The sequence below is a fragment of the Sorex fumeus genome, unplaced genomic scaffold, assembly GCF_029834395.1.
Source record: "Sorex fumeus unplaced genomic scaffold, SorFum_2.1 ptg000110l, whole genome shotgun sequence".
NCBI lineage: Eukaryota > Metazoa > Chordata > Mammalia > Eulipotyphla > Soricidae > Sorex > Sorex fumeus.
Window position 1 is genome coordinate 3000254 of NW_026606167.1, and position 23220 is coordinate 3023473.

Here is a 23220-nt window from a genome sequence, read left to right on the forward strand (position 1 = left end):
CCTGGCTCAGTTCAGGGAATCATAGGGGGTGCTGGGGACCAAACCTGGTAGTCCCAAGTTGTACAAATTTTACTAAAATTATTGACTACATTAAGAAGTTATGAAAAATTAGGAGGGTTAAGTGAAACGGCTAGTTTCACAAATGTATAATTGTCAACATGAGTAATAACTAGAAAAAGTAAAGCTTTGTAACAAATATATACATCTTACTTGAAAGAACATAATTTTTGTGTTTTGGGACCACACCCAACTATTTACCAGGGCTTACTCCTGGCTGTGCACGCAGGGATAACTCCGAGTGGGTTCAGGGGGTCATATTGGGTGCCAGGGATGAACTTGATTTGCTACATGCAAGGCCAGACCCCTAACTGTTGTACTGTGGCCAGCCTCTCAAATAGCTTTTGTTTTTTGAGGCCACACCCAGTGGAACTGAGATTACTCTGGCTCTGTGCTTGGGTCACTCCTGGAGGGCTCAGAGAACCATAATGAGAATCGAACCCGGGTCAGCTATGTGTGAATAAAGTGCCCGACCTGCAGGACTCTCTCCAGTTCCACAAATATACTTAATGGCTCATTTTTAGAACTCTATGGGAAACACTCCACCGACTTACTCAATTCCAATAAAAATACTAATTAAAAAATTTGGGAAACCTGAAAAGAGCAAAACTGACCATTTACCACAGGATTGGTTTCACTGAGGTATCACGAACTTTGCCTCTCAACAGACAAACACGAAGAGCTGGGGACAAATATCCACCTCCCTGAAGACTGGACTCCTGTCTCAGGAGAACCACTGTGCGTCAGCCATTGGAAACCTATTTCTAAAAAGCTACTTTGTTTGGTAGGGATCACCTGACATTAAAGGTCTTAAGAATGCTTAGAAGGAAATCAAACTTCTGGTCAGGTCTGACAAACTGTGGGTTCAGGCTAAAATCTTTTGACCTCTCCCCTCCAGGCTCTTGGATTTCCTCCTTATCTCAGCCCAGGAACAAGATTCCATCTGAAGGGTTTTTCCTGTGGTGGAATTGGGTAGCCATGCCTGAATTATCAAAAAATCCAAAAATCCCTTTGGCAAAGATAAGGCATGAGAGGGAAATATCTGAACAATTAGTATTTGAACAAAATACAGTATGAACAGTAAATAATTTTAATCATGTTGTGAAAAGGATTTTTGTAAAAGCCACTTTTTACCAAGTACAGTATTAAAAAAATGGACTATTAAATCAGATAAACTAAAAAAGTCTTTGACATTCAATTGCTGAATTTTCCTGTAAATAATCCCATTAAACGCTCAAGCTGTCTTGTTATTTTCAGAGACATGTGAATTGTTATAGCTGATGGCTTCACAAACAGCAGTTTGGCTTTTTCAGGGGAGCACAGTACCAGATAAAGATGGTTACATTGCTTCTTTCATCAAGTGTGAATTTATGTGAATGAAAAAAGTAGATGTACTTTCAGTCCACAAGTTGCTCTGTTCCCGTTGCAAGAAAAGTGGCATCCTGTTCAAAGCCTTCTGGAAAAGCATCTGCTCTGTACACTGTTGGGAAATCTCACACGCACTTAGTCAACAAGCCCGGATGCTAAGTGAGGTATAGCCCTTGACAATGTTCTCTGCACTGTGAGTTTTCTAAGAATCTGAGGTTTGAGCCAAGACAGGTATATACCCAGTTTTGTCTATAATGAGGTCTTCACGTATTTCTCTTTCCAGGAAGCCTGGAAAATCTAGAATTCCTTATGAAACAGTTCAAGTTGAGACAGGACCATCAGACCTTTCCCGATTCCACTTCTGCTTCTGGTTCTTACTTACAGAGTGTATTTTTTCATGACGGGTACAGTTTGACAGCCGAGCAAATCGTCTCCCACATTTTCTGCAACTGTATGGCCTCTCAGCTTTATGACTCTGCAGATGAACCACAAATTCTTCATTCCCTCGGAAGGTTTTCCCACATTCTGGACACTTAAATATCTTCTCTCGTACGTGAATTTCTTCATGGCGACTCCTATGAGAATTCTGACGAAATTTTTTCCCACACTGAGAACATGAATAAGGTTTCTCTCCTGTATGGATTCGCTCATGCTTATTAAGGTTTGTTTTATGATTGAAGCTTTTCCCACAGTGACTACAGTCATAAGGTTTTTCTCCAGTGTGAGTCCTTTGGTGGGCAATAAGGTAAGAACTTTCATTAAACTGTTTACCACACAGTGGACAAGTGTGCCATCGTCTTGTTCTCTGATTTCGAGTTAGAGCTATAATGCTGATATCCACATACTTTGAGAGTTCCTCTAATGGAGTATCATTTTCAATTGTAATTAAAAGATTTCTCATTTTCCTTTCCTTTCCAATGGATGTGGTTTGTTGTTTTTCTTCTTCACTGCAATTTGAAGGTTGCTCAGAGACTGTGATATAGTCCATTTCATCACAGTCAGATAACTTTTCTCTTCGATCTTCATTTTCTACAGATTCTTTTTGAATTTCTTCATCCTCAGGACTACTATCATTAACTGTCAAAAAAAAATAGTAATTTTTAAGAAAGATATACTTGGCAAGAAAAAACTTCCATAAAACAATCATCTTCCATAAAAGTCACCTTGAAAGAAATCTGAGAACAGGCAGATTAACTGTGACCAAGACCCTTCCTCACTCAAACCCAAGGTATGATGCACGACAGAGTTTTAATTCCCACAGTGAAAGCATACAAATGCGCTTGATTTTTCCTGTGGAGGGATGGAGACGTAGGATCACACTCTGCAGTGCTCAGGGGCTATTTCTTGCTCTGTGGTGCTTGGGGATCAAACTGGGGTTGGCTGCATGCGAGGCAAACACCTTATCTCTCTGGCCCCAACCATTTTATTTTTTTGGAGGGCCATACCTGGTGATGCTCAGCAGTTACTCCTGGCTTTGCACTCAGGAATCACTCCTAGAGTGGTCAGCAGACCATATGGGATGAACACAGGTTGGCCCAACCACTTAATATTCAAAGGCCTAAGTGAACAGTAAGCTGAATTACTTCTGGCTGGGTTTTAAATACATTCAGTATTACAGCACTAGGTAATATCATAGTACTCTGATTTTTAAAAAGCTGGAAAAAAATTCAGTTAACCAAATCTAAAGAAACATACCGTATTCACATAATGGAGTCTTACTTAGGCATTCAAGAGATTACTGTATCTAATCAAATAAAATTATGGCAGAAATCTGTATTGGTGTTTTGGGAAAAAGCAGGGGAGCAAAAATCTGATAGGGTAGGAGACATATGGACTTCAGAAGTACTAGAAACTCTAAGTGGTATTTAGACAAATATTCACTTTTTTACAAATCTGAGCTAAATTTTAGGGCCACAGAGGATAGGGCATTTGCCTTGCAGTGGCTGACCCAGGTTTGATCCCCAGTACCCCATATGGTCTCTCGAGCACACCAGGAGTAACTCAAACCGAGCACTGCCGGTGTGGCTCAGAAACAAAACAAAATTAAAATCTGAGCTAAATTTTATGATTTGTAGATTTATAGTTTCTGTATTCTTCAAAATACACACACACACACACACACACACACACACACACACACAACAAAAACGATTAGGTGATAATAAAAGTAAAAAAAAAAAAACGGGGCTGGAGAGGGCATTTGCCTTGCATGCGGCCAACCTGGGTGTGATCCCCAGTTTCCTACACGGTCTTCCAAGTACCACCAGGAGAAATTCCCGAGTGCAGAGCTAGGAGTAACCCCTGAGCATTGCCAGGTGTGGCCCAAATACAAAACAAACAAGCAAATGAACAAAAAAGAACCCAAATTTTCTCCTTTTTAATTTTCCCCTCAGAATAAGGAAAATGCTGGCCAATGATCATGTCAGTTTTTATCACAGTTCCTAATATAAACTGCAATACTGTTTTCTAGAGATACATAATGTAAATGTCACAATTTATGTCACTAGTAGATATAATTTAAATATATTTAATAGGTAGAAAATGTTCTCATTGTTTTTTTCTTTTCTTTGGGGAGGGGGTCACATGGCAATGCTCAGGGGTTGAATCACTCCTGGCGGTGCTCAGGGAACCATATAGGATGCCGGGGATCGAACCTAGGTTGGTCGCAAGGCAAACGTCCAACCCACTGTGCTATTGCTGGCTCCCTTTTTCATTGAGTGGAGTGATAGCACAGCAGTAGGGCGTTAGCCTTACAAGCGGCCAACATGGCTGACCCAAGTTCGATTCCTCCGCCCCTCTTGGAGAGCCCGGCAAGCTACCGAGAGTATCTCGCCCGCATGGCAAAGCCTGGCAAGCTCCCCGTGACGTACTCGATATGCCAAACACAGTAACAAGTCTCATGATGGAGACGTTACTGGGCCCGCTCGAGCAAATCAATGAACAACGGGAGGACTGTGACTATGAAAACTAGTTTATCAATCAGTATATCAATTGTTGATGATTGATACCGAAGTCTTCCTTTATAATATCTCCCTATTTGATAAAGTTTTATTCTCTTGTGGCCACTGTTATTTTTATAGCTAATATATTTGGATTTCAGTATACTAATTTGTTTTCTGACATTCTAGTATTGGTAAGACTACCCAGAATACTCATTACCTTTTTAAAAACTGTTTATTCTAACTGGATTTGGAAAACACTGCTGTCTTCACATGGCTTCTTTCCACAGAGCTGTCTCTCCATTATCTTTCACATTTGCCAACAAAACTGACTTTACTGATTTCAGAACTGTTTCGAATGACAGCTTTCATTATTTTTTATTAATTTACGAGTGCTGGCGCCAGACAGATAGTACAGAGGGGAAGATGCCTGCCTTGCACGTGTCTAACCTGGGTTCAATCCCCAATGCCTCATGTGGTTCCCTGTCTTACAAACCAAATTGGAAACTCATAAACAGGAGAAATAAGCCCCATGAATCTCTGTATTGAGGATTTTTTTCTTTTTTTGCTTTTTGGGTCACACCCAGTGATGCACAGGGGTTACTTCTGGCTCATGCACTCAGAAATTACTCCTGGCGGTGCTTAGGGGACCACTTGGGATGCTGGGAATCGAACCTGGGTTGGCCGCATGCAAGGCAAACGCCCTACTCGCTGTGCTATCGCTCCAGCCCTGAATCTTTGTACTGAATATTAACTCTGGATAACTTCCGAATCCTGAGCTGACTGAGGAAAAACTAATATTCATAGCAGAGCCCCATATTGGACTGAAAGTCAGGAGTACCCTGAGCGCCGCCGGCAATGGCCCAAATCAAAAACAAAACCAAAACGCCACACATGAACCTGGTCTACCCAAAGTCGCTTCCCGGTTGGGGACCTCCTTTGCCTTTCCCTTCTCCTTTCCAATGAGCCTAAACGAAAGGATGCTGTTGCTTCTCGGTGTGTTATTCCCCCTCAGCTGTCTCCCTTCTAGCAGGGTCCCATCCGGAGTGTGTGGAAAGGAAACAAACTCAGGACCCCGGCACATGAAGACTCACATCTGTATATTCATTTCCTTTAGACTTCTCAAATACTGTATTTTGTCCCCTTCCCTTTTTTAGTATCTATTCATCTTTTACTTATTTCCTTCTTTGTGTTCTGCATGGAGGCCCAGATTGGTCCCCGGTACCGTACGGTTCCCTGGGAACCTCCAGGTGCTGTCCTGAAGCCTGACTGAGCCAGGAATAGCTCCTAAGCACTACAGATGTGGCCCCCACCTCAAACAAATTATTGCTAATGACTCAAAAAAAATTTTTAAAAACATGGAAAAGGACCCACTGGGACTTACCCCCAAGGATTTCATACATCTCCCAGACATACTATTCTTTATTAGTTTATTTTTTTCCCCTTTATTTTTGGGGTTTGGGCCACACCCAGCAGTGCTTAGGATTTACTCCTAGCTTTGTGTTCATGGATCACTCTTGGCAGAGCGCAGAGTGCCAGAGATTGTACCAGAGTGGTGCCACGTGCAAATCAAGCACCTTACCTGCTGTACTATCTCTGCCCCTGTTATTTCCTTAAAAGGGTGAGAGGAACATTTGGACCATGCCTGACAATGTGTAGGGGTTACTCCTTGCTCTGTGCTCAGGAGCTGAGACCAGTGCTGCTCAGAGGACCGTGTGGTGCCAGAGATTAATAGGGCTGGACACATGCAAGGTAAACACCCAACCACTGTAGTTTGCTCTGGCTCTATTAGTTTTCAAAAGTGAAGAAAGGTCGTTTTGTTTTTTCCTTTTTTTCTTTCTGTTGTTTTTGGGTCACACCCAGCGGTGCTCAGGGGTTAGTCCTGGCCCTGCACTCAGGGATCACGGGACATGGGCTCACGGGACCACAGAGTGTGCCAGGGATCAAATCCAGGTTGGCCCTCTGCAAGGCAAGTGCCCTATCTGCTGCTCCAGCCCGACAAGCAAGACTGAGATTGTTTCTCCTGAATAAAACTGACTCAGACTTGCGGGGAAGACCTGGAACAACAGCACAGTGTGGAAGGTGCTTGGAGAGATGGATTCTCTTAAATGTTTTTATAATTAATACAATACTTATTTGTACTTTTTTGGAGGTCCACTCCCACTGTTTCACATTACAGATGGTGATGGCTGTTGAGGAAAAGAATGCTATTACAGGTGTCAGCACAGAAGACTGCTGCTTGACTTAGACTGCCTGATCTGGGTTCAATTCCCAGCACACCATGCTGTTCCCAGAGCCCTGCCAGGAATAATCTCTGAGCAGAGCCAGGAGTAAGTTCTGAGGACCACCAGGGACGCCCTCCCCTCCCCACCGAAGAATGCTATTAAGCAAATGTATTTATTACTACTTTCACCCTGCTCACTTTTACTGGGCAGGCGGCTAGACTTGGCGATGTTCAGGGGTTCCTCCTGGCTCTGCACTCAGGAATAACTCCTGGCGGTACGCAAGGGCCCATATGGAATGCTGGGGATGGAAGTCAGTCAGCATCCTTCCCGCAGTGCTATCTCTCCAGTCCCCCTCTCACCTTTTTATGTTAGTAACTTGTCTTTTAATTTTTTAAATTAAATCACAGTGATATAAATGGTTACAAAGTTATTCATATTTGGGTTTCAATCATATATGAGTAACTTGTCTTACAAACCAAATTGGAAACTTATGAAGAGGAGAAGTAAGTCCTATAAATTGTACTGAATATTAACTCTGGATGATAAGTTTAGAATTCAGGGCTGACTGAGAAAAGCTTAAGTAGTATTTATGACAGTGCCCTGTTATCCAGGTTCACTGTAAGCTTTCAGGTATTTGCAATTTTGTTTTGTTTTGGGCTACATTCCATGGTGCTCAGGGCTTACCCTGCTCTGTACTCAGGGACAGGCTTGAGAGGGCTCGAGAGACCATATGTAGTACTGAGGGTCAAACCCAGGTCGGCCCTGTGCAAGGCAAACACCCTACCCACTGTAATATCTCTCAGGCGCCCAACTTCAGCAAATTTCTTAACTTTTCTCTGCTTTAGTTCTATTATCTGTAGAATAGTAACAATTCTTATACTTACATAATAAATCCAAAGTATTTAAAGCAGTGCCTATTATAAAAGCACATAGTGCTTTTTTTCGGGCTGGAGCGATAGCACAGCAGGTAGGGTGTTCGCCTTACAAGCGGCCAACATGGCCAACCCGAGTTCGATTCCTCCGCCCCCTCAGAGAGCCTGGCAAGCTACCAAGAGTATTCGATATGCCAAACACAGTAACAACAAAGTCTCCAATGGAGACGTTACTGGGACCGCTCGAGCAAAATCGACGATCAACGGGAGGGCCTTTACCTTTACCTTATAGTGCTTTTTAGGTGCTCCAAGAGTAGGGTATATTTTTACGTGTTGTATTAGTAGACTTCACAGCCACTGAATATTATAACAAAATCAAACCCCTGGGAGCTAGTGAGACAGCTCAAAGGGCTAAAGGTACATCACTGCTACTGCATGACCTCCTGAGCAAGCTGCGAGTAGTTGGGTGGGCCCCATGATCACTAGGGGAGATGCCTAAAAAAACGAGACTGGGGACAGGGATGTGGCTCAATGGTAGTCGAACACTTGTTTCTTCTGGGTAAATCCCTGGCACAAGAAGAAAGAAAAAAAAAAAGAGTCGATAGCACAGCAGGGAGGGCGTTTCCCTTGCACGCAGCCAACACAAGCTGACCCGAGTTCGATTCCTCCGCCCCCCTCAGAGAGCCCAGCAAGCTACCGAGAGTATCTCGCCTGCATGGCAAAGCCTGGCAAGCTACCTGTGATGTATTAGATATGCCAAACACAGTAACAAGTCTCACAATGTTACTGGGCCTGCTCGAGCAAATCGATGAACAATGGGAGGACAGTGACAGTGATGGAATACATACATGAATTAAGACATACCTGTCATGAGAATAACACTGGGCCCATGAAATGGATTTGGAAACAGTCTGCCTGTGTCTTCTTGCTAATACCTCAAACACAGGACCTCCTAAGAGAAGCTCTTGAAATACTAGGGAAATGACCATCTACAACTGAAGTTGGCTCTACCACAGTAATAATAAAAAATTAAGCATGTGTGCCCATGCGTTTAGCTGGTAGAACGTTTCTTAAGAGTCTGAGATGGGGCTGAGAAGTAGCTCAAAGGGCTATGGGGAGTTCCAGGTTTGATCCCTGGTACTGCACGGTTCCTCTAAGCACTGTGCTGAGAGTAAGCCCTGAACACTGCCAGCTGTGCCACCCACCAAAAAGAAAAAAGAGTGAGATAAAGTAGAACAGAAGGTATTTCTCATAGCTTTCAACCTGAACATGCAAGGGACTAGATTTCTTACCCAGTAACATCATCTCCCCCACATTTTCTTCTTCCTTCTCTGCGGTGGGCTGATGAGCAGAATCCAGGCTCACACATTCTTCTTGGGAATGAAATACATTCAAATCCTCCAAGACTGCTAGCCCCTGAAAGAGCACAGGTCCCCTTCCCTTAGTAACAGAATATCCATGACATCCTCACGGAAAGGAGGTCTAAGACCCAAACATCAGGGAGAAGAAGACAATAGAGTACCGACGGGAAAAACAGTTCTGGGAGGAAGCAGAAGACAAAACCCCTGGAGGTAGCAAAGAAGAAGGCTGCTGTGGGGTTGGTGTGCCAGGTGCAATGGGCAGGGAGCTCGCCTCGCACGCATCTGACCTAGGTTCAATCCGAGGCATCACAAACGTTCCTCCGAATCCCACTAGGAGTGACCCTGAGCACAGAGCCAAGAGTAATCCCCAAGCACTACTGGGTGTACACACTTAAAACAAAAAGATAATGTTGTTCTTCTTTTGTTTTGGGGCCACACCTGGCTGTGTTCAGAACTTCCTCCTGACTGCACTCAGGGGTTCCTTCCTGGAAGGCTCGGCGAAACAAACGGGGTGCTAGGGATCAGTCTTGGGTGGGCAAGGCAAGCGCCCTACCGCTGAACCATCACCTTCCCCACTCTCTCCGGCTCCCAGGCTACTCTTCTTACTGAATCTCAAGAGTGTGCTCCCATCCGTGGTCTGGCAGAATGGGAAGAACGTCGAGGGGAGAACATGATGCACTCTAACAGTGAAAAAGGGACGAGGAAACCCACCTCAGACTCGGCTTTCAGACACGGAGGAGGTGCTCTGTCCTGTTTCTGCTGTGTTCCTTCTCTGGGAAGAAGTTTCACTAATGGGTGAGGTTGCACTGAGGACAGAGGAAGCCGGAGTTAATGGATAAGTCAGTGACGCATAAACTACCCACACCTTGAAGCCTGGTTGTACTTTCTTTTTCAGGAAACATAACAAGTCTTCAGCTGTTCCTGTGAGCAGTCAGTCACCATGCAATAAACTTCAGGATCTTGAACATACATGGGGTTCCCTCAGTATGAACATCAACAACAACAAAGATTGCTCTGAGCACTCTTGAAAATTCCCATAAAGGTTCAATAAAGGAGACTGGAGGTGTTATTCTCTGGCTTTACACATACTCAAAATACACCAACACAAAAACACTTCCCAGGGCCAGAGAGATACACAGCAGGTGCTTGCCTTGCATCTTGCTGACCTGGGTTTAATCCCTGGCACCCCATATGGTTCCCTGAACACTGCTAGGAGTGATCCCTGAGCACAGAGTCAGGAGTAAGACCTAATCACAGGTGGGTGTGGTTCAAAACCAAACCAAAACAACAAAAACTCCCCACTTCCTTTCTCCAACATGTTGATGCATTCAATTATCTACCATACTCCTAACTCGTTATTGACAAGGAAGCCTTTATTGGCTTCAGTACCATCCCCTTCTCTTTCAGCTAAACAGCTTGTGCTTCTTACCTCTGTTCTGACCGTCTGAGTTCACATCCTTCATAACTACAGTGTCCTTGGCTTTCCCACTGGGCTGGAACAATCCTGGCTTAGGCAGGGAAGTGAGGAAGTGCTCCAAGACGAGCTGGTGTATGGTCTTGGGTCCACCAGTAGCATCTCGGAGCAGGTCCTGGCCCAGCATGGAGTTTGGGGGCACTCTCAGTATGAAGGAACGTTCCGGCTTTGGGGGCAGAGGGACCACTTTTGCGGCCATTCTGTCGCACAACCACACTCGTTTCTACTGATCTTAAAGGGCCAGCTCTTATGGAATCCGTTTGCCAGGCTGCGGGAGAGAAACCTTGGTCACCCACAAGATCGGACTCGCGTGATCTCGAGGACGGGGCTCGGGTAGTGGCGCTACATCGGACGGGTGAGATAATACACTATAACGGGCAGGGAACGCACGGCTGACACGGAAGGTCGCAGAGGGACATAAAGGAAACCGTCGAGACGGCAAGCCCAGATTAAAGAGGGTCGAGGCCGGCGGCGGGCCAGGGAAGCTGGAAGTGCAAACTCCACTTCCTGTTTCCCAGGGGGCCCGTGCTGGGCGAAGGGGGCGCGAAGACCCCCGATGTGGAGTCCACGACCAAACGAGCGCTCGGCTCGCTCTGCCGGGGCTGCGCGACGGGCACCTACGGGCGAGTTCCTGTCCGCCCCCGCAGCCCCGTGAGGGCGGCAGGGATCACCCGGGGCCGCCGCCGCTGCCCCCGGGCACCTTCTCCGCAGCGCCCGGCCTGCGGCCCCGCCGGCGGCGGCCCACGTTCCGCTCTCCACCGCCCGCCTCGGCCGGGAGCCAGCCCGCGGGGCGCCTCACCTCTCGGGGCCGCCGGCGATCGGCGCTGGCGGGGAGCCCGAGCCCCGAAAGCGGCGCGTGGAGCCGATCTCTCCCCTCGCCCTTCCGAGTGTCCTCGCGGGCTCCGCGCGACCACTGGAGAGTGCCGCCGTCAGTTGAAGAGACCGGCGAGGGCGCGGTGCCTGCTGGGAGTCGGGCGCCGGGCTGCCGCGACGTCACATCCGGCCTGGGCTTCCGGTGCGAAGCCTGGTCTCCCCGGTCGGAGCCCGCGGTCGGCCCCGGGGAAGCGGAGGCTCGCGGCCGCCTGACGGAGTTCCTCGGGGCGGTGGGCGCGAGGCCGGCGGGAGGCTGGGCTGTCGGCAGCCACGCTCTCCGTGGCTCTGCGGAAAGGACGACAACCCGGCGGCTACTCCCCGCGCCCCTGACGGGCTGGCGCCGCTCCAGGTACAGGCTGACCAGCTCCCGCGCCTGCTGGGAAATGTAGTTTGATGTCAGACAGCCAATGGGAGGCCTCTGCGAGCGGCGGGACGCCCTGCCCCCTCGCCGGAACTACCGGAAGTGGGTGCGTCCCTCGCCGGACGTGGGTGCTTCTCTGACCGGAAGTGGTGGTAGGGGTGCTTCTCAGGCTCTGCACAGGTCCTTCGCGGTTTCCTTCGTGACGTTCCGCGCCCGTCAAAGGGCTGCGGAATGCATAGGGCCCCGAAGCTGCTGCAACTCCGGGCCCAACCCCGCGCCGTTTCCGTCAGCGACCAGAGCCCGTCCATCTCTTGCGCCTCCTGCAAATTTCTGCACGGATGCCGTTTTCTACCAATTTCTAGTCCTTCGAACTTGGTGCGATACTAAGTTCCTTTCTCAGCGTTGTACCTGTGCTCTGCAGTTTCTGTTGTGTGGCGCTGATCCAGGGTTGAGATAAGCATAGTCGCTGCAAACCTCTGTGTAACACCAGCAGAGTAGCAAAAATACAAGCATAAATGAGTGCTTTCCTGTTTTAGTACTGTGTGATTCATAGCTAATTAACTCGCCAAGGCTGACGTTATAGAGAAACCAGTGTCAAAACTGTGTGGCACTCAGACTTCCAGACATCAGAATTAATAAATAGCTCCTACGCTTAAAAAATAGAGAGGGGGCTAGAATGATAATACAGCTGATACAGCTTGCCTTGCACACACAGACACAGGTTCCTCCTGGGCACTCTACATAGTCCCCAGAATTCTCCAGGAGTGACCCCTGAGCTGGGAGCAAGTTTAAGCCGTAAACACCGCAGGTGTGGCCCCAAAACAAAAAAAAAATTCCGGAGGCCAAAGTGGTAATAAGCTAATAACTAATAAGGCACCTACTTGGCATACTGCCAGTCTGGGTTCAAGCCCAGAGCCAGGAGTAAACCCTGAGCACCTATAAATGCTGTCCAACTCAAGCAAAAAAAAAAAAAATCAAAACAGGTAAGAGTCAAATATGTAAGAGTGTGGGGAAATTGGAACCTTGATATATATTGCTGTTGGGAATGTAAAACAATCCAGCCACTTTGGGAAAAGTTCGGCTTTGGAAAAGTTCTTGAAGTGTCAACATAGAATTGATTACTGTAGGGGGCTGGAGCGATAGCACAGTGGGTAGGGCGTTTGCCTTGCACCCAGCAGACCCGGGTTCGATTCCCAGCATCCCATATGGTCCCTTGAGCACCACCAGGAGTAATTCCTGAGTGCAGAGCCAGGAGTAACCCCAGAGCATCGCTGGGTGAGACCCAAAGAGCAAAAAAAAAAAAAAAAAAAAAAAAAAAGAATTGATTACTGTATAATCCACCAAAACACAAGAGAACTATAAATGTATATGAAAACTTGAACACACATCAGCATTATTCTTCAGAACAAAAAAACAGAACCAGCCAGATAATTACAAAGTGATGGTTATATACAGGACAATATATCCATAAAGTGAATGTTTAGTAGTAAAAAAGGAATGCGGTACTAATTCTTACTCTTCTCTATTTTGTGGGGGGAGAGGGAGGGACCCCTGGCTGTACCTAGTGAGGCCTTACTCCTGGCTCTGCCCAGGCATCACTCCTGGTGGAGCTCAGGGTTCTTTATGGTGGGCTGGGGATCAAACCCAGCTTGGCTTTTGTGCAAGGCAAGCGCCCTACCCACTGTACTACCCGTCCTGCCCCTCAAGTACTAACTCTTGACACGATGTAGGGGAACCTTTAGAGCATAAAAAAACTAAGAAGCCAGTCCCAAGAGACCCTTGCTGTGTGGCTCTGCTTCGTGTAATGTCTGGATTAGGCAAATGCAAAGACATGGAAGTTTATTAGTATTTGCCAGTGACTGGAGGAGGAGAGAAAGGGCAGTGACAGCTAATAGGGAGGTGGTTTGTTTAGGGGTGATGAAGGTCTCTGGAATTAATGTTGGTGTTTTCATTTATTGAAACATACTAAAAATCACAAAATTATATACTGTAGAAGGGTGACTGTTACTGCATTAGAATCAATATCGATAAAACTGGCACTGGACAGGGAAGTTCATGTCTAACAGAGAGAAATGTTTACTCCCTGTAGTGTTTATGAAGTAACACTGCAGCAGCTGGGGAGCTTGGTTTCACTGTGCCATACAGTACAGTGAAGTTCTGTGGAATGAAGCAAAGTAACAGGAATTTTGGAAAGTTTCACAGGCTCACAGTGAAATTGAGTACGTTAAAATACGTAGGTGTAAGGGGCCAGAGAGATAGTACAGGGGTAAGGTGTGTGCTTTGCATGAGGCTGACCTAGGTTTGAACCCCAGCACCCCATATGGTCCCCCAAGCCCCTCCAGGAGGAAACCCTGTCTAAAAGTTGAGTATGGCTTTAAAAAAGTGAAACTCCATTACATTGTTGTTAGATAAGCAACAGTTTTAAAATGACAGACATTACTTTTGGCATAAAACATCTCATGAGGGATCATATGGGCTGTAGCAGGTGATATTAGATAGTTTTCGTTCTGGACACTGTGGAATAATTGAGAAAATATGTATTTGGGAAGGCAGTAGGAAATATGGCCAGGCCATTCAGGGAAAGGCTGTGGGAGTTAGTAGCGTTGGGGCACAGCCTCACTGTGACACTTGTGGGTTATGCCAGTACAGTGGGACTCCGTGAAGAACACACAGCTTGGTACCCGAGCCACAGCACAGAGGGAGCATGCTTGCTTTGCATGCGGCTGACCCGGGTTCGATCCCTAACACCCTCTACGGTCCCCATCCTTCCATGAGTAATTTCTGAGTGCAGAGCCAGGCATAACCTCTGAGCATCGCCAGGTGTGGCAAAAAAACTAACAAGACTAACAAGCAAAAAGAAAACACAAATTGTATTCCTGGTTATAACCTTGGAGAATTTGACTTTTTTGGCGCTAGTGAAAATGGAAAGAGGAGTTAGGGTGGGGGGTCTTGGGGTTTAATCTTCAATCGAGTTTTCTTCTTTTACGTCCTATCTCTGAAGATCTCTTTAAATCGTGTGTGAGCGAGAGCGCCTGATATTCGACAGGCCAGCCTGTAGACAGATGAAGGCAGAATAGTCTCACTGGAATGTCTGGCAGCCCCAGCTCGTTCGTGGGGGTAGTGGGGAAACGGGATCTCACAGCGAGTGACCATTCCCGATGCATTTTCTCGTTGCTCCAGCCATGAGCCCCAACCAGTGCTTCCTGGAACCTCAGTTTATTAATCCAGGTATGAAAGCCCCAGAAAGGAGAGACATAGGGGTCCATCGGGGGTGGGGGTCTGAGGGAAAACAGCCAAGATGGCTCTGCCTCTGAAACGCCAACGTTGCTGGTTCTCATGAGCATTTCCGAATCCTCCATCACGCGCTCCCTCTAGAATAGCTCCTCTTCACCTTGGTTGTTCAAGCTGGCCTGCTTCTGTGGCTCCTCCTGTTTTGCAGCAGAGCTCAGTCATGTCAAGGTACAACGCCAAGAGCACGGAGCCCTGCAGTATTCAGCGGGGTCCCCAGCCACCGACTGGATGGATGGTCAGAGAATCCATGTTCTTGCCTCCATCGCACAACCTGGGGCCGAAGACAGGATGAAGGGGCTCAGAGGAAGAGAAGCCGGTGAGTGTGTCGATGTGGGATTGGCCAATCACACTGTGAAAGGAAAAGCCGTATAGTCCAGAAAGATGCCCAGCACCTGCTTCCAGCTTCACGGGTGGGGGTGCTGATGCTCCTCTTGCCTCCTTACCAGCACCCAAAGGGTGTCGTTCTCTGGGGACTGCCAGGCTAGCCTTCCCACTTGTGGAGGCCTGGCAGAGCCCTCGCGCCCGCCTGGTCTTGTCTCCCACTTCCCACGTCCCAGTAATGGCAGCCGGAGGAGCTGGGGGAGTGCGGGGTGATGATGTAGGCATCCGACCCTTCCGTGTGGGCAGGCAGAAGGCCCCCCTTCTGGCCCAGCATCACACTCCTGAGGCCATCTGAGAGGATGAGGTTGGGGAGGGCAGTTTCTATGTCCAGAGTCACGTCAGCTGCAGAGAGAATGAGCACGTGTCACTGGGGGTCCACAGCCACCATTCCCTGGGGCTCTCCTTGCTCCAGAAACATGGGCAGCCCACAGAGACCTGGCGGACCAAGTGCTCTTGCCTCTAGCTGGGCACCTGCCCGCTTGTGCCTAAACTCCAGTCAGCTCTGGGATGGCAAAGACAAAGGGGATGGGGAAATCCTCAATGTTTGTAGCCAGAGGGGCCAACTGCGCCCGGCCCCCACAGCAAGGAAGGACAGGACCTGCATGCTCGGGACAGGACTATTTTTCTCCTCTTCCCTCACTTCCCCTCTGCACTCTGCTCGGGCTACTCCTGGCGGTGTGCAGGGGCCTGTATGGGATGCTGGGGGTGGCACCAGGTTGGCTGTGCTAGGCAGATGCCCACCCCGCTGTACTATGGCTCTGGCCCAGGACTTTTTTCTGCTTGACTTTCACCTTGGCCCTTGCAGGTGCCAAGACTTCCCTGGGGACTGCTCTGCTGTGTGGACCTGGCCAGGACACCAGCCCCGCGCCTGTGGCCTTGCTTCCACCCTTGTGCCTAGTATTTTCCTGTGTTCTGTGTAATGAAGTCTGTAGCACAGGGAAGGTCGCAGAAGCCCCCAGATGGCACATGGCTGCCACTAGCATACTCACCGCTGAGGGGCTCCATCCCGGAATGCAGGGTTTCTGAAAGGAAAGAGTTGGAATTAGAGGAGGCGGAGCAGAGAGAAACTAAAGGCGGAGTCAGACCACAGTGGCCCCGAGCCCCACCTCTGTTCACGCCCACCCACCTGAGAACTGCTTCATCCTCCTGTCCATGAATTCAGGTTTCTGGGGAAGCTTTTCCTTTATGTCCGGAGAGGCGGCCCACAGCTCAGGGATATGCAGACTCTGAGCCCTGGAGACAAAGGGCTGCTGAGGGTTGGAACTGGGGGAGTTACAGCTCCCCCACTGCTCTGCCCACCCAGCCTGGGCTTCACATAAGAAAGTGCCTCTGGACCCTGAGCAGGCCTGAGTTTTGCCCTCACCCAGAGGCGGAGAGGACCCACGTGAGCACGGAAGCGAACTGACGGACAGCTGTGTGTTAGGGCATGTGGTGGGGTACTTGGTTGTTTTGGTTCTTAGGCCACATCTGCCAGTGTTCAGGGCTAACTCCTGGCTCTATGCTCAGGGATCACTCCTGGCAATGCTCGGGGGCCCTATGTGGTGCCAGGGAGCCATCCTGGTTCAGACGCATGCGAGGCCTGAGTTCCGGCCCGAGCCGTGGGACTGTGAGCTTGAGGGCACAGACGCGGAGGGGCAAACACTGGGTTATTCTCAAGCAGGGTTGTGGGCGCTGTCTACGCCCCAGGATATTATAGGAGACCACAGCACAAGACTGGGGGGCACAGAAGGTAAACAAGGATGGAAGGGAGTAGAAAAAGACAAATTCTGATTTAACTGTGGTCACTGGGTTTGTCAAGGTCATAGCTCTGGAAAGTAGAAAGGGGGAGGTGGTGGGAGCGGGGTAGTGACTTAAGTGTTTGTGGTTCCATTTAGGAAAATGACTGAGATCTGGGGATGAAGGCACCCCGTGGTGAGAACAGCGCCCCTAAGCAGCAGGCTTATTTCACCACAGAGGATGGGGGTGGGGGGCGGCAGGCTGGGTGGAGGGCACCTCCTGTGTGCTGGCCCTGCTTGCAGCCTTGACACTTGGGCCTTCTGGGCTGCCAGGGTAGGGCATCAGGCGTTTGTGGGCGCCCCGGGGGACCGAGAGGCCCTGCTCTCATGAAGGGTCTCCCTGTTTGCCTGACTCTGCTCCCCCTTCCCCCACACACACCCCTCCCTCCCCCATCCGGAAGCTCAGGAGGGCAGGGGGGAGCATCAAGTTCAGGGTGGGAACAGCTCCTCCTTCTTGGATGGCCACTGTACCTGTGCTGGGTGCCTCTGATGTCCTAGGAGAAAGCAAGAAAGTTCTGTGTCATATTCGGCTGCGCTGCTCCCTGCCGTGTCCCCAATCAGACCCAAGTCACCAAGCCCTGAGGGCAGCCCTGCACAGTGGCCCGGCTGCTCACCTGCATGAGTGCCCACTGGCATTGCGCGGCCTCCAGCTCCCTGGCCTGCTCCTCGAGGAGGGTGTCCTTGGGTGCGCGGGTGCTGTAGGCGCCCCGGAGCTGGTCGATGTCCTGGCCCAGGTCCTCCAGCCAGGCCACAAAGAGCTGCTCCTGCTGCTCCAGGAACCGGCACAGCCTCTTCAGCTGGCACCGCAGCTTCTGCTTCTTGTCTTCTGTGGCTTTCTGGGGGGAGAGGGCAGGTGGAGAGGGATTTAGTGTGCCGTGTGGGACTGGGGCGGGATGCTAAGAGGCACCCTCAGCTTCTTGGGAGCCTGAGTTCCAGGCAAATGGGTCGGGCTTTCCAAAACAGAAGTGGCAAGGGGCTGGCATTGGGGAACCTCCTCAAGGCTGTTGGTGCAGGTTGGATGGTGTCCCTTCCCTGATGAGCTGAAAGGCTTAATTCCCGGAAGCTCAGAGCTGCTCCTGTTAGGAAACAGGGCCCCTGCCAATCTGATGAGGCAAGTGCCCTGGCAGGGTTGCCTGGGTGGGGAGTTGGTGTCCTGGTAAAAAGAGGAAATTTGGACATAGCCCCGGCCATGCTCCACACAGGAGATCGTTGACAGGAGGGGGGAGAATGGGGACCCCAGCACCTGGGTCTGAGGCACAGCACCTCACGGGAGAAGTGGTTTCAGCCCCAAGTCGGGAGGGCTTTGTGCGGGGTCCCAGGACACGGAGATGCCCAGTGTCCCCTTTGTCCTCCCTTTAAGCCAGCGTGAGACTGTGTGAGCTCCGCGCCGGTTCATGAACAAGCGTTTCATCTTCCTTTTCTAATTCAGGCATTTCTCAAATGTCATCACCTGCGCCCTTGCCGCTCCTCCCATCCTCCGGTGCTGGTGGCAGTGTTCACGTTTCCACTGCGGTGTGGTTGGTGCAGTTGGAAATCAGGAACCCAGAAAAGGAGATGGGGTGCAGCCACCAAAACACACCGAGATCAGAGCTCTGCAGCGTGGGAACCCCACTTGCAGGGAAATGGTCACAGCTTATGTCTCCCAGAGTCGACCAATGGGCTGTCCCCACAGCAGCCCGTGGGCGCCCCATAAATGCTCAATCCTCTGATTTCAAACATCAGTACAGCTTCAGTAAAAAACAGTGAGAAAGGGGCCTGGAGCAATAGCACAGTGGGTAGGGTATTTGCCTTGCATGCGGCCAACCCGGGTTTCATTCCCAGCATCCCATATGGTCCCCTGAGCACCGCCAGGGGTAATTCCTGAGTGCAGAGCCAGGAGTAATCCCTGTGCATCGCTGGGTGTGACCCAAAAAACAAAAACAAAAAAACAAACAGAGAAGGCCAACCTGAGTTTGATCCTGGCATCACATGTGGTCATGTGGTTGCCTGAGCCCTGCCAGCAGTGATCCCTGAGCAGGGCCAGGAGTGATCCCTGAGCACTGCTGGGTGCGGCCCCAAACCCAAACCCACAAAGCAATGATAGAAACAGCAAGGAGCAGATAAAGTAGGAAAGCATCTGCTCCCTGAGAGTCAGCTACAGTGTGAGAGGTCTGTGGAGAGGGTGCGCCCTACCCCCCCATGCCCCATCCCTGTGTGCCCTACACCCCAGCAGGGGGGTCCGTGTGCAATTCATTCTGCTTCTCAGTGAACCAGAAGTGTGGTTCTGGTCCCTCTCCACGCCCTGCATCCTGAGTGTGGCGGAATCCTCGATCTTACCAGGAAGGGGATTTTCTTCTTATCCCCTTGGGATCTCTGCTCCTCTCCGGATTTTCTCGGCTCCTTCAGATGTTCCAGCTGCTTCTGAATTTGCTCCTGGGAAAAGAACATTTGCTGAAGCTTAAACATGGCTCTTCCTGGGCCAAAGAAACAGGACAGGGGTTAAGGCACTTGCCCCAATTTGGTCCCTGGCACCACGTATGGTCCCCCAAGCACCAGCAGGAGTAACCCCTGAGCACAGAGCCTGGAGTAGCCCCTGAACACCAGGGGCCAGAAGATTCTAAATAGACCAAACTCCGTAGCCCTCCCTGGGCACCTGCCACCTGGCAAGGGCACAGGCTGCTCCCACATGGTCTGAGGGTGTGCCATCCCAGGGCGTGGGGCAATGCCCCAGGAAGAGGAGGCTGGACCACATAGTCAGCACAACCAGGAGTCGGTGAGAGCATGCAATGATCATCTTTGAGCCCTTGGATTTAGCCAAACCTGAAGCTAGTTCCTGCGGACCTACAGGAACCAGCCAGTTCTTGGTGGCCACGTTTGTGCTGTGCTGTGCGGTCTACGGCACAGTGCTGGCTAATGCACCGGCGTTCGGGTATGGGGAAGCTGTGGTCAGGACCAGGTGTTGGGGTGCCCGGCAGAAAGAGGCCCGCGCACAGAACCCTACCTTGTACCCCTGGGCTGCCTCATTAGTAAGGCAGATGCGGTGGCCCCGGTGGCCCAGACTCAGGCTGCAGCTGAGACAGATGGGCTCCCTGTGGTCCTCACAGAGCAGTAGCTGGGCCTGTCTCAGGTGGTGCTCACATTGTGGCAGTATCTTGGGGCTCAGGCTGGTCACCGTTGGGTTCTCCTGCGGCTCATGTCCCGGCCCCCTCTTCCCTGGGAGCGAAGCCTGGCACCAGGGGCAGCCGCCAGTTTCATGTGCACTCGGGTCTCCTTCCTGGGTGTGGCAGAGTGAACACACCACCCTGTCCTGTGGCCTCCCTGGGGACAGAGTTCATGAGATCCCTCAGATGCTTACAGAGGGGACTGCTCAGGTCAGGGACGGGGTGCACGCTGCTGCAGGTGCTACTGGTGCTACGTGGTCCCAGCACCATCAGCACTGACTGTCCTGCCCACTGGCCGAGGATTTTGGCAGTGACCCCCAAGCCCTCTGAGCACTGCTCAGGAGGCCCTCCAAATATAATGGGGTGCTAGAACAGGGACAAGTGTCCACTTCCTAGCCACCCTTGTGAGCCACCCTTCCAGAGAGGCAGCTAAGGAGCCCCGAGACTGAGCTGAGGACCAGGCTGCCTGGAGTTCCAGGACTGAGGGGCCTGACCCCCCCAGAAAGAAAGACCAGCTCCAACTTCCTCCCACACTTCCATTGCCAAGCAGCTGATCCAAAGGCCACAGCGTGGCTGACAGTGCTCCCTGCCATCAGGTATTGAATAGCAGCTGGGCCTGTCCAGCCAAAGGGCTGTAAATGGAGCGGTTAAGAGCACCTTCTAGAAGTCTTCTCTGACTGGCATTATCCCCCTTTGTCCTTCTATCCTGCTGCCTGCTAACGAGGCTGCTACTACTGAAAGCAAACATGGTTGGAAATGGAAGGAACCTGGGGTCTTGGCAGTGAGGGACCTGTCTGTCCTGTCACCCAGCAGTCATTTGTGAGAAATAAACTTCGGCCTTGTTTGACCTTATTGTCATTCACAGCCACGAAATCCTAATGTCAGAATGACCCAGAGTGCTGGTGGTCCCAGTTCTGCCTGTGTCCAGAGACAGAATTGGGGTCACTGCGTGAGAGAACGTTCTTCCCCTCTCTCTTGGGTGCACACTCCAGAAAGACCCCCAAACCTGTTGGTACTCCTAAGGCCTTTGGAGGGAGGGACCCAGAACCACGGGAATTCACTTGTGGGTTCTGAGGTGAGCATCTGAGCCCTGGGAGCACCCCAGGATTCCTGCAGTGGGAACAGGCAGTGGACAGAGGAAGTTTGCAGGGCTCTGGGGCGCTCTTACCTGAAGATGGAGGGACCGCCACACTGAGGGCCACCGGACCGGTCATTCCACTTTTCCCTGCAGGGGCGCTGCTGGTCTTCTCTTTGGGAGGGGAAGCCCTGGGGGGTGCACTGTGGACCGCGGCTCCCTCGGGCCCCTTGGAGTGTCTGGGGTGCCTGGGACCCATCCACAGACCCTCAGGGCCCCACTGGGCAGCCCCGTGTCCCGGAGTGATCGCCAATTCCAGATTCTCACTTTCCCTTCTCCCCTGCATCAGAAGCGGAAGGTAGTGGGCAGGCTCCTTGTCCCCCCAAGGGATACTGGACTCCAGGCTCTTGGGGCGCTTCTTGCCTGAGCCCTGCAGGTTCTCTCGCAGCCGCACGGACCCGCAGAGGTTCTGCAGCTGCCCAGCCGAGCTGGCGTTTCTGCGGATCGTGCTGCCCTGGCCGGCGCCTGCTGGAGCCTGCTTGGTCCGGGTCAGGCTGGGCTCCTGCCACCAGTCTGACAGAAGTTCTGCAACGACAGCCCCACCGCAGGCATCAGCCAAGTCTGGGGACCGGGAGGGGCCCCGCCCCCACCCCCCCTCGCGGACGCTGGGCCCAGTGTCTCTCGTGCTCTCCAAGCTGGCTCGGAACTGTTGGCGGAAGTCTGAGGGGCCAGCACTGAGCTAGAGCGCCCACATAGTGTCCTAGGAAAGGCAGCCACTGCTTGCCGGAAGCTGGGCTCAGCTTCGCTTGGATTCCAAGAGGTGAAGTGTAAATGGTCTTTGGTTTGGTTTTGGTTTGGAGGCCACACCTGGGTGCTCAGGGCTGACTCCTGGCTCTGTGCTCAGGGATCCCTCCTGCTGGGGCTTGTGGAATCATATGGGGTGCCAGGAGTAGAATCTGGGCTAGGGCACTCTGGCTGCCACCCCAGTTTTTTAAATGCTAGCCTGGAGATTTCAGGGGTGTCTAATCAAGGAAAATGGTAGAAAGGCGAGAGAGGAGGAAAAAGGGAGGAAAAACGGAGAAAGTTTTGTGGCAGATTTACCAAACCTTTGTAAAACCATCGGCTTAAAACTGAATCAGTGACCCTCTAGACCCTTCTGTTCCTTATCCTGGTCCACTTTCAGAATTTCAGACTTCATTGTTTTTCCATCTTTCAAAGCCATCTGGGGCCTGAGAGAACTTCTCCACCCAGCTCGACAGACCCAAATCAGGGAAGGGGCTTGCTTGGCCAGTCACGGGCTGGAGGGCTGAGGCTCCTGGCCCAGTTCCCTGTGCACCCCTGCCGGGTGCTTACCTTGGACGAGGGCCCTGTGTAGCTGTTCGGCCAGCAGGTTCTGGTTCATTTTCCTGAGGATGTGCAGGGTGAGCAGCACGGCAGTGCTCTGCCCATAGTGGCTCAGCAGCAGGTCGGCCAATTGCACGGGCGTGATCTCCTCGTGCAGGTGCCCCCATGGGATCCGGGGTTTCAGGTCGGTGTTTTTCAGTTTATACTTGAATTTTGCAAATTCTTTAGGCAGCAGCCCTTCCAGGGAGTGGAGCAGATGGTCAGTCATGGTCTCCGCCATGGTACTGGCCAGAGGGAGCCAGCTGTCTGCTCTGAGGAGGAAAGCCTTTTGTCCCGGAGCCCCCAGAGGGTGTGGCAGCTTGTGAAATAACGGAAAAGATGCACCGGAAGTGTCGGTGTCTCGATGGGAACTGGGGACTCGTGTCATTGCCAGCGCTGGCCCTTCTTTCTCACAGATACGGGCTTGGCTTTGCAGCTCGCTCCCTGCCCTTCTGGTGCTGTGGGCAGCTCACTGGGTGGCAATGCCCAGTGAGGCTGGGGCCGGAAGGGGCCATGATGATACTCAGCGCCTGGGGCAGCTGTGTGGCCAAATGGTCAAGGGAGACCAGGAGACAAGCACTACTGTGTCGTTCGTTCCCCCACTTCCCCCCTTCTTCCCCTCCCCCCTGAGACAGCCAGCGATCT

General features: G+C 50.9%; 2 protein-coding genes across 2 annotated transcripts; both read right to left on the reverse strand.

The window, feature by feature from the left end:
• Positions 1-1137: 1137 nt before the first annotated feature.
• LOC130042804 (zinc finger protein 200-like) lies at positions 1138-11202 on the reverse strand. Its single transcript, XM_056135009.1, has 5 exons — positions 11096-11202; positions 10252-10564; positions 9534-9628; positions 8754-8877; positions 1138-2502 (listed from the first exon to the last, which is right to left on the reverse strand). Exons 2-5 carry the CDS (start codon positions 10493-10495, stop codon positions 1745-1747), a joined length of 1221 nt encoding a protein of 406 aa, XP_055990984.1. The 5' UTR covers positions 10496-10564; positions 11096-11202; the 3' UTR covers positions 1138-1744.
• On the reverse strand, positions 10964-22816 carry MEFV (MEFV innate immunity regulator, pyrin). Its single transcript, XM_056135123.1, has 11 exons — positions 22546-22816; positions 21520-21777; positions 21286-21366; positions 19958-20274; positions 19294-19389; positions 17592-17813; positions 17449-17471; positions 16329-16435; positions 16192-16224; positions 15372-15544; positions 10964-11542 (listed from the first exon to the last, which is right to left on the reverse strand). The coding sequence occupies exons 1-11, from the start codon at positions 22814-22816 to the stop codon at positions 10964-10966; spliced, it is 2160 nt and encodes a 719-aa protein (XP_055991098.1).
• Between the last annotated feature and the right edge of the window lie 404 nt (positions 22817-23220).